This window comes from Triticum aestivum, chromosome 2D, assembly GCF_018294505.1.
Source record: "Triticum aestivum cultivar Chinese Spring chromosome 2D, IWGSC CS RefSeq v2.1, whole genome shotgun sequence".
Classification (NCBI taxonomy): domain Eukaryota; kingdom Viridiplantae; phylum Streptophyta; class Magnoliopsida; order Poales; family Poaceae; genus Triticum; species Triticum aestivum.
The window spans coordinates 646,042,496-646,053,729 of NC_057799.1; the positions used below are offsets into that span (position 1 = coordinate 646,042,496).

Consider the following 11,234-nt stretch of genomic DNA (forward strand, 5'->3'; position numbering starts at 1 on the left):
TGCTTGAGACCAAGAATATCCGTCCCTGCATATTATTGAGTCCCCCCTCCAAGCGTGCCTTTTCCAGTCAGTCTCCCCTCATACCGCGATTTAGGGAGACCTATCTTCTTAAGGCCAGGAATGAAGTCAACACAAAACCCAATGACATCCTCTGTTTGATGGCCCATGGAGATGCTTCCTTCTGGCCTAGCGCGGTTACGGACATATTCCTTTAGGACTCCCATGAACCTCTCAAAGGGGAACATATTGTGTAGAAATACGGGCCCCAGAATGACAATCTCGTCGACTAGATGAACTAGGACGTGCGTCATGATATTGAAGAAGGATGGTGGGAACACCAGCTCGAAACTGACAAGACATTGCGCCACATCACTCCTTAGCCTTGGTATGATTTCTGGATCGATCACCTTCTGAGAGATTGCATTGAGGAATGCACATAGCTTCACAATGGCTAATCGGACGTTTTCCGGTAGAAGCCCCCTCAATGCAACCGGAAGCAGTTGCGTCATAATCACGTGGCAGTCATGAGACTTTAGGTTCTGGAACTTTTTCTCTGGCGTATTTATTATTCCCTTTATATTCGACGAGAAGCCAGTCGGGACCTTCATACTGAGCAGGCATTCAAAGAAGATTTCTTTCTCTTCTTTCGTAAGAGCGTAGCTGGCAGGACCTTCATACTGCTTCGGAGGCATGCCGTCTTTTTCGTGCAAACGTTGCAGGTCCTCCCGTGCCTCAGGTGTATCTTTTGTCTTCCCATACACGCCCAAGAAGCCTAGCAGGTTCACGCAAAGGTTCTTCGTCACGTGCATCACGTCGATTGAAGAGCGGACCTCTAGCTCTTTCCAGTAGGGTAGGTCCCAAAATATAGATTTCTTCTTCCACATGGGTGCGTGTCCCTCATCGTCATTCGGAACAGCTAGTCCGCCGGGACCCTTTCCAAACATTACGTGTAAATCATTGACCATAGCAAGTACGTGATCACCGGTACGCATGGCGGGCTTCTTCCGGTGATCTGCCTCGCCTTTGAAATGCTTGCCTTTCTTTCGACATTGATGGTTGGTCGGAAGAAATCGATGATGGCCCAGGTACACATTATTCCTGCTTTTGTCCAGGTATATACTTTCAGTGTCATCTAAACAGTGCGTGCATGCATGGTATCCCTTGTTTGTCTGTCCTGAAAGGTTACTGAGAGCGGGCCAATCGTTGATGGTTACAAACAGCAACGCGTGCAGGTTAAATTCCTCCTGTTTGTGCTCATCCCACGTACGTACACCGTTTCCATTCCACAGCTGTAAAAGTTCTTCAACTAATGGCCTTAGGTACACATCAATGTCGTTGCCGGGTTGCTTAGGGCCTTGGATGAGAACTGGCATCATAATGAACTTCCGCTTCATGCACATCCAAGGAGGAAGGTTATACATACATAGAGTCACGGGCCAGGTGTTGTGATTGCTGCTCTGCTCCCCGAAAGGATTAATGCCATCCGCGCTTAAACCAAACCATACGTTCCTTGGGTCAGCTGCAAACTCAGCCCAGTACTTTCTCTCGATTTTTCTCCACTGCGACCCGTCAGCGGGTGCTCTCAACTTCCCGTCTTTCTTACGGTCCTCACTGTGCCATCGCATCAACTTGGCATGCTCTTTGTTTCTGAACAGACGTTTCAACCGTGGTATTATAGGAGCATACCACATCACCTTCGCAGGAACCCTCTTCCTGGGGGGCTCGCCGTCAACATCACCAGGGTCATCTCGTCTGATCTTATACCGCAATGCACCGCATACCAGGCATGCGTTCAGATCCTTGTACGCACCGCGGTAGAGGATGCAGTCATTAGGGCATGCATGTATCTTCTGCACCTCCAATCCTAGAGGGCATACGACCTTCTTTGCTGCGTGTGTACTGTCGGGCAATTCGTTATCCTTTGGAAGCTTCTTCTTCAATAGCTTCTCAAATCCTTCGTCAGGCACAGCATTCTCTGCCTTCCACTGCAGCAATTCCAGTACGGTACCGAGCTTTGTGTTGCCATCTTCGCAATTGGAGTACAACCCTTTTTTGTGATCCTCTAACATGCGATCGAACTTCAGCTTCTCCTTTTGACTTTCACATTGCGTCCTTGCATCGACTATGACCCGGCGGAGATCATCATCATCGGGCACTGGTTCCTCTTGATCTTCAGCAGCTTCCCCCCTTGCAGCATCATTGGGCACATCGTCTGGTTCCTCTTGATCTTCAGCAGCTTCCCCCGTTGCAGCATCACCGTATTCAGGGGGCACATAGTTGTCATCGTCCTCTTCTTCTTCGCCGTCTTCCATCATAACCCCTATTTCTCCGTGCCTCGTCCAAACATTATAGTGTGGCATGAAACCCTTGTAAAGCAGGTGGGTGTGAAGGATTTTCCGGTCAGAGTAAGACTTCGTATTCCCACATATAGGGCATGGACAACACATAAAACCATTCTGCTTGTTTGCCTCAGCCACTTCAAGAAAATCATGCACGCCCTTAATGTACTCGGAGGTGTGTCTGTCACCGTACATCCATTGCCGGTTCATCTGCGTGCATTATATATAATTAAGTGTGTCAAAAACCATTACAGAACATCATGAATAGATAATTAAGTGACCAAATTAATAGAAGTTCATCATCACATTAGAACCAAAGTACATACATAGTTCTCATCTAACAACATATATATAGCTCTCCAGAGCATCTAATTAATTAAACCATACATTGAAACTATGTAAAACATTTCAATGCGAAAACAAATGCAATCATAATCACAACCAAGGTAACAATTGATCCAACGGCATAATGATACCAAGCCTCGGTATGAATGGCATATTTTCTAATCTTTCTAATCTTCAAGCGCATTGCATCCATCTTGATCTTGTGATCATCGACGACATCCGCAACATGCAACTCCAATATCATCTTCTCCTCCTCAATTTTTTTATTTTTTCTTTCAAGTAATTGTTTTCTTATTCAACTAAATTTAACCTCTCGACAATAGGGTCGGTTAGAATTTCCGGTTCAACCACCTCCTAGATAAATAAAATCTATGTCACGTTGGTCGGTATATTTGTCATAAACAATAAATGAACCAAATAGTTATAAAAAGATAATATATACCACATCCGAATCACAGACAGGACGAGGGCCGACGGGGGCGGATACCAAAACCATCGCACTATGTAATAAGGAATAATAAAAGTAACAAAATTAGACAAGTAACTATCTAAAGTAAGAATTTTTTCCTTTCACCACGGTGGTGCTGGCGACGAGATCGGCGCGGGCGATCGACGGCGGTGAAGACGGGGACGGGACGTGACGGACCGCTAAACCTAGACAAATCTCAGGGAAATTGGAGCTCGGAGGTCGAGTTTCAAGAGGACAAAGATTAACTAGTGTGGCTCAGACATTTCATCGAACACCTCATGTGCATAGGAGGTGAGCTAGAGCACCCAAATGCCCTCCCCTCGCCGGCCAGAAAAAACAGAGCACTCTGGAGTGCTCTGCTATGGCGATGGGGTATATATAGGGAACTCATTGGTCCCGGTTGGTGGCACCAACCGGGACTAAAGGCCTTTGGTCCCGGTTGGTGCCACGAACCGGGACCAATGCCCCCTTTAGTCCCGGTTGGTGGCACCAACCGGGACCAAAGGCCTTGTGCTGCCCCGCGTCAAAAGTTTAGTCCCACCTCGCTAGTTGAGAGAGCTCAAGAGTGGTTTATAAGCGCTGCTGCGCCCAGCCTCTCAAACTCCTCTCAACTGCAGGCTTTCGGGCCTAACTGTTCTCTTTGCCTGTGGGGCCTACTGGGCATTCTACGGGCCTGAATCCTGGCCCATGGATGGGTTTCTAGTTGTATTCAGGCCGTGGTGGCCCAGTAGGTGGCATAATTTTTTTCCTCTGTTTTTTTTCTCTTTTGCTTTATTTGTTTTGTTTTGTTTCTACTTACAACAAAAAACTTATTTATTTTATTTCTAATTACTTATGTATTTTACTTTAATTATTTTATTTTTATTTATTTTACTGCTGCTATTTTTATTTATTTTACTGCTGCTATTTTTTACTTAATTTATTAAGGTTTATTTATTATAGTTACTATAGTTTATTTTATTTTATTTTATTAAGGTTTATTTATTTTATTAAGGTTTACTTATTTTATAAATATAAAAAAATGAACATAGATGCGCTTATAGAGAAAATTCAACCTAAATTCATAATAAATTTCTATGAAATTTAGTGTGAATTTAGGTCAAATTCCCTGTATAAGGGCATCTATTTTCACTTTAAGAGAAGCTCAACAAGGCAGAGAGGGACGGCCTTATAAACTGATGTGAGCGCCCTTCGGTTGGCGAGGTGGGACTAAACACTGGCCGCAACTAGGACCAGGCCTTTAGTCCCGGTTTGTGGTAGGAACCGGGACTAAAGGGTGGTGGGCCAGGAGCGTGGCCCATTGGTCCCGGTTTGTCCCACCAACCGGGACCAAAGGGTCCGGACGAACCGGGACCAATGCCCCCACGACGCCCGGCAGGTCCCTGGCCGCACGAACCGGGACCAATGCTCACATTAGTCCCGGTTCGTGACTGAACCGGGACTAATGTGAAAACTGTCCTGTGACCTAAGCCATGTTTTCTACTAGTGGCGCCGTGCCACTAGCACCAGTCGCCGCCGTAGCCGTTGAATTGGAGGTCATGGCCGCGACAGTTGTTGAACCCAGCGCCGGTTGTGTACCGGCCATGAAGATCGCAACCCTGCTCGGCGGCTCATAGGGGTCCGGAATACTATCGCCATCGGAACAGCCCCCAAGCCGGCCGTCTTGTAGTTGATACGATGAATCAATCTCGCCCGTGGACGACTCATCATCAGAGTAGATGGCCGTCTCACCACCGGACATAGATCCTTCTTCAACTTCTGCCCCATGGATGAAACCAACAAAGGCACACTTCATGGCGGGTTGAACTCGGGCGGGTCGTGCACGCTGAGTCGTCTTGATGATGTCGGTGCAGATGTCCGGCTCAGGGCCCGACTCACCGATCTTGCCGATGAAGACGTGGATTCCGCCGAAGGGGACCCGGTACCCGTACTCGATTGAGCCGGCCTCGGGGCCCCAGGCTACATCATTGATGTAGAGCTTGCCGCGACGACTCTTGGTCATCCGGCCCACATCGTATCCCTTGATCCCTTCAAATTTGCCCTTCAAGAACTCGAAACCACCGTGCGCTGGCCCCACGGTGGGCGTCAACTGTCGTGGAATTGTCACGGCAGATGTCCTAGCAGAAGGACTTAGTCGTGGAGCCATCGCAGCTAGGTTAGCTTAAAGGGGTTAAACGGGACAAAGGACACAGAGACTTTATACTGGTTCGGCCCCTTGCGGTGAAGGTAAAGGCCTACTCCAGTTTGGGATTGTATTGCTAGGGTTTGGATTACCAGGGAGCGAATACGCTTGACCTAGTTCTCGATCTCTTGTTTCTTGCCCTAAACCGCCGTCGGGTCGTCCCTTTATATACACAGGTTGACGCCCGGCGGCTCACGGAGTCTCGGCCGGCTCATACACAATGTGTCCGGCTCGGTGACTAACTACGCATGCCTTACAATACAAGTCATACATATATGGCGGTTCACACCTGTGGGCCTCAAGTCGCCTTTGGGTTTCGGGCCTTCAGTAAGCCTGTTTCGTGAACCGCCATCTTCAACATCTTCATGGGCCTTGTCATTATGAACCGCCAGTGGTATGGCCCGGCCCCTCCTGGGCGGGTCATACCCAATAGTTATATCCCCATCAGAGACCATACCTCAACACGTTGAATTCATCATCTTGACTAACCAGTGGAGTTTGGTGCATTTGGAAGAGTAAATACTGACAACGCCCTGGCAACAAAAAGCTTTCACAAAATTACTGGGCTGCGTTACCAAATTCGCTACAGGAAGGGCTCTGACAACTAGGCTATCGATGCCTGTCGCGCGCACCGCCATCAGAGGTCCTCGCCACAGTCATTTCTTGCCAACCAGCCTGGCTCGATGAGCTCATTGCCACCTACAACAACAACCCCCAAGGCCTTTGCCTCCTAGAGCAATTGGCCATCAGGGCAGATCCCAAAGGACGATTTTTTTCTACAGCAAGGCATCCTAAAATTCAGAGATCGCATTTGGCTTGGGGGATCAACTGTATTAGAAGAACCCATCATTAGAGCGTTCCACAACAGTGCCTTGGGCAGTGACTCGGGGTTTCCAACAACGTACTCTAGGATCCGTCGTCTTTTTGCTTGGCCTAACATGAAAAGTCACATATTACACTATGTCAAGTACTGATCTGTGTGGCAGCAGGCTAAGCCAGACATATACGCTTCCCTAGGTTTGCTTATGCCTTTGCCAATACCAAGTGCAACCTGGGAGCTCATCACTATGGATTTCATAGGTGGCCTACCCCAGTCCGGATCTTTCAATTACTTGTGGGTCACTTTGGACAAGCACTCCAAGTTTGCTTACTTTTTGCGGCTAGCCCATCCTTACACATCACCCAAGGTAGCTCAGTTCTATATGAACCAGATATCAAGATCCATGGACTTCCCCAAGCAATTGCGTCTCATCGAGACCCTGTTTTCACCAGTGACTTTTGGCAAGAGCTTTTCAAGTATGCATGTACAGAACTTTGATTGAGCACAACCAACCATCCTCAAACAGACGGCCAGTCAAAGTGCGCCAACCAATGCATTGAGACGTTCCTGCGCTGTTTTACTCAAGCTTGCCCGCGACGCTGAGCTTCTGGACTCCCCTTGCTCAATTCTGGTACAACTCCTCTCTGCACTCAGCCATTGGAATGAGCACGTTTAAAGCAATGTTTGGCTATGAGCCACGGCAATGGGGGCTTTCTTCAACTTCTGCTTGCTCTGTACCGTCGCTCAAGGCATGGCTCGAGGAGCGTGTCGTGATCCTGGATCTGATCCAACAGCACCTCAACAGAGCACGGCAATGCATGAAGACCTAGGTAGACAAACACCGGTCAGAATGCACCTTGCCGTCGGAGATCAGGTGTACCTCAGACTGTGGCCGTATGTTCAGACATCCGTTACCCCTCGTGCCAACCATAAACTCTCGTTCAATTACTAGGAACCGTTCCCGATCATCCAATGCATTAATGAGGTGGCGTACAAGCTCCAACTGCCACCACATGTGACTGTGCATCCAGTCTTCCACGTATCGCAACTCCGGAAGGCCCTCCTCCCTGGTATGCCTCTTACATTTGAACTTTCCATTTGCACCGATGAACTTTTGGTACCAATGAAGATCATCCAGTCGCGCTGGCGCAAGAAACGTGAGGCGATGATCGAGCAAGTCCAGGTCGAATGGTCCGCTGGCGCAGCCGTAGGGCGCACCTGGGAGGACAATGCTGCCCTATAAGATCGCTTCCCGAACGCTGAGGCTTGGGGACAAGCCTCATGCAAAGGAGGGGATGTCAGCGCCACTGACGAGACGACCCCACCCGCAGACAAGGCACGGCCTAGAGCCGCGCATGCGAGCTCAACCGACGCTACAACGAGCCCGAGTGGGTGGCGGCCACTCTGCAGTCTGCACCCACACAAACTTAAGGCGCAGCTCACCAGAAGACAGGGTACCTAGTGGATCACGGAACCCCGGCGGCGACGGCTACTGTTATTCTGTCCCAATCCCCAATTCATGTATCTTTCCTTGTAATCGACATTGCCACTCAAATTCGAGTTCTAGAGTGATAGATGGACCGCATACACCATCTCCCTCCTTACATCTCCTCTGGTAGAAGTTCAATCCGGGAACGTGCGAGAGCATGGTGAAACCGACGGGCACGCTGCCGCCCTCGAATGGGTCCGCTGGCATGGGTGCACATCGTGCCATCTCCAGCAGGATGTTTTTTCTAACAACTATCTCCACCAGGATGTACTCGGACAAAATAACCTTTTTTTTTAAGGATGTACTCTCACAAAATAACCGATCAGAGAAGATTAGGGATCAGAGGGGGTTTGCCCATATGCCCGGCGAAGTGCTGACGGCTGGGCTTTCGATCGATCGATCCGCATGGGAAAGGGCTTGACGAAGAAGCGTCAGATTTAATATGAATCAATCAGTTAAAAAATCAGAATCAATCAATCACGATTTCTGGGTAGTTTTTTTTTTAAACGCCCCGTCTAGATCCGCCTCCGATTAGGATTCCCGATCGATTCCGTGTACGTATTGGCTTCTCTCTCTCTCTCTTTCTTCCGGCCTACAATTAGATCAAGTATCTATATATACAGAAGATCCAATCGGTGGGCTAGCTATCGATCTATCAGACCGCGACCGACGACGCAGACGACGAAAGGAAGGCAGCACGCACAGCAGGAGGATCCATCCATCGACTCCATGGGAGCCTGGTTCTCTTCCCCTCGGCAGATGCTGCTGTGGATTGGATGGCGCGGCGTATGATCCCAAGGGTTTTACCTCCATTTGATCTCCCCCCTCTTGATGCGCGTCACCCTTGCACACCAGAGTACGTATGTACGCGACCCAAATCTCATGAAAACTTTAATACCTTCTTGTTTCTTCTTATTTCCAAGACAAGACATTTGTTCCATCCATTATGATTATATTGAATCCCTGTTTTTTTATTATTAATTGTTTCCTTTGACAGCAGAGAGTTCGACAACTTTCACACTTGCCGTCTCGGTCTCGCCCTCCATGCCCTCAAACATTACAACTCCAAGCACCCGGTACGTACAATACTACTCCAACCCATCCGCAGGCTACCACTAGTCTTCTCTCCATCTCGATCCATTCTTGCATATACATGCACTACCGCTTTAATTAGTACTCCATGTCTTATATCTATATATGCATGCAGGATGCCGAGTTCTGGTCTCCTGACCAGCCCAAGGTTGCCAGCACTGGTTTCAGGGACGATATCTGGTACCACCTCAACTTCTTTGCCCGCCGCAAGGAAGACGATGACGATGAGGAGAGGTTCTTTGCTGAGCTACGTTTCATCCAGTGTCCACGCAGACTCATCATCAAATCATGCACTATCCTAAGTAGGTTCTACTATCGCTCACGCAGTCACGCTACGCAACTTGGTCCATTCCTAGCTTATTCTCTGCCCCTTGTGTCTCTCACTACAGAAGAGCCGTTGTGCCGCTTCAAAAGCAGCTGTGCGCTTTGTCCGGATGAATCCAAGATTTTGCACCCAAACCACGTACAACTTGGGTGTGGGAAGAAGGAGCATGAAGAGGAACTCTACCATGAGAAGCATCGATGGGACTGGGACCCACGTAGAAAGGATTACTTCAGGAGGGAGATGCTTGAGGAGCCCTTCCAGTTAGACAGATGTCCTAACTTCGGTCGGGAAAAGAGAGGGCCACGAAGAGGAACTCTAACGTGAGAGGTGTAAATATAGCTGGGATAGCCGTATGCAGACTGAATTGTTAGGAGATGCCCTCGTTTAGGAAGAGATATATACGCTCCTTGCTAGGAGGAGACTTCCTTGACGTAGTCTGAATCGATCGAGTGTTTGACAAAAAAAACTACCACATTTGGGGTTCGCGTCCCACAGGATTACCACTTTAAAAAATGTGACTGGTAACTAACAAAAAATGGGAATCTCGTGACTAAAAACTACCACTTTCAGAAAATGGCTGGCTTAGACGATTTAAACGCGTTTATGACATGCGGGGCCCGTCTATCAGGGCTGACGTGGCGGAAAAGTCGACTCCATTTATTTTTTACCATTATAAGTTGACCATTATGATAGGTGGGGACTACACGTCAACATCACCTTCTTCTTCCTCCTCATCTCTCTCTCTCTTTGGAATTTTAGCGAACACCTCATGTGCACCTCTGCCGTGGGGGAAGACCTGCCGGACCTCCCTCTCTCCACCGACGAGCTCCTCAGCCCCGCCGCGCCTTGCCACCTCTCCTTTTCCCTTCCTCCCTGCCTTCACTTCTTACGCGGTGAGCTCGCCCTGCCTTGCCTCTGCTCCGTCCACCGCCTGCCATGGCGGGCCCAACCGCCTCCTCCCTGCCTCGCCCTGCGGTCCTCCTGCATCTCCTCCGTGACCCCGGCCTAACGCCAGGGCCGAGCTGCTTGCCTTCCTTGCCATCCGCCACCATCGCCTCCCTCCTGCCGCTGATGTGTTGCTGGCCCTCACTGTCGAGTGCATCGTCGGTGGCCTCCTCCTTGTCCCGTGCTCCATCCAGCTCCGCCGCCTCCCACCGTCCTCCTGCCTGCGCCGCCCCATGGCTCTCCTGAGGCCATCACCGACCACCACCCCGCGAAGCTCGGCCTCTGGACTACCACCACTAACACAAGCACGTGAGTAACGACACCGGCGACTCGGCGGCGGCCCGGTCGCGCGCCAGGCGGCAGCAACTCGTCGATGTGCTGCGGTCCAAAGAGCTACCACCGGTGTGCTGCTATACTGTTGGTAAGGTGTTTGTCGAAATGCCAAAGAGAGAGGAGGAAGAAGGTGATGCTGACGTGTGGGGTCCACCTGTCATAACGGTCAATTTAGCGGTCCGAAATAACAGAGTTGACTTTCCCGCCACGTCAGCCTTGATAGACAGGCTTTGCATGTCACAAACGCGTTTAAATCGTCTAACCTGGCCATTTTCTGAAAGTGGTAGATTTTAGTCACGAGATTCCAATTTTTTGGTAGTTTTCGGCCACTTTTAAAAAAGTGGTAGTTCTGTCTTCTGTGGGACGGAAGCCTCAAATGTGGTAGTTTTTTGTCAAACACTCGAATCGATCATTGTGTTCTCCACGTCTCCAATCCGTATTTAATGTTGGTAAAAAAAATATGTACATACGACTGGTACTTATGAGAAAAAATTAAATTGGTGACAATTGTTATTTTCTTTATATGAAATTGGTGATAATTGTGATGCAGAGACGTTTGATGGTGCTCATGAGTAAAGTATGGTACCCTCTGCCCAGTTATATCTGGAATATTTATATGACAAGTCATGTCTAGATGTATTTCTACTTTCATTACTGCTATAACTTGATAACTTGTAAGTCTTCCCGTGGGAAATATTTCTGCTTTAATTGTTAAGCAGCCTAATTTTGTGTGCGAAGTGTCTGAATGTTTTGTTAATATATGCGATGTTACTGTCTCTAGAATGATGTTTGCCTTCATTGTAACAACTTAATCACATGGATTATGGTCTTCTGGGAACTCGAACTGCAGCATAACGCTCTGTTTTCATTTCGCCTTGCTTAAAATCTGTGCCCA

At 48.7% G+C, this 11,234-nt stretch overlaps 1 protein-coding gene across 1 annotated transcript; it reads left to right on the forward strand.

The window, feature by feature from the left end:
* Window positions 1-8,283: 8,283 nt before the first annotated feature.
* LOC123050759 (uncharacterized) lies at window positions 8,284-9,606 on the forward strand. Its single transcript, XM_044473498.1, has 3 exons — window positions 8,284-8,500; window positions 8,645-8,720; window positions 8,852-9,606. Exons 1-3 carry the CDS (start codon window positions 8,421-8,423, stop codon window positions 9,383-9,385), a joined length of 690 nt encoding a protein of 229 aa, XP_044329433.1. The 5' UTR covers window positions 8,284-8,420; the 3' UTR covers window positions 9,386-9,606.
* Window positions 9,607-11,234: the final 1,628 nt, after the last annotated feature.

Coding starts and splice junctions, on each gene's coding strand:
- LOC123050759 (XM_044473498.1), top strand. CDS start 8,421: ATGGCGCGGCGTATGATCCCAAGGGTTTTACCTCCATTTGATCTCCCC. Junction 8,501..8,644: donor CGTCACCCTTGCACACCAGA/GTACGTATGTAC, acceptor CTTTGACAGCAG/AGAGTTCGACAACTTTCACA. Junction 8,721..8,851: donor ATTACAACTCCAAGCACCCG/GTACGTACAATA, acceptor ATATGCATGCAG/GATGCCGAGTTCTGGTCTCC.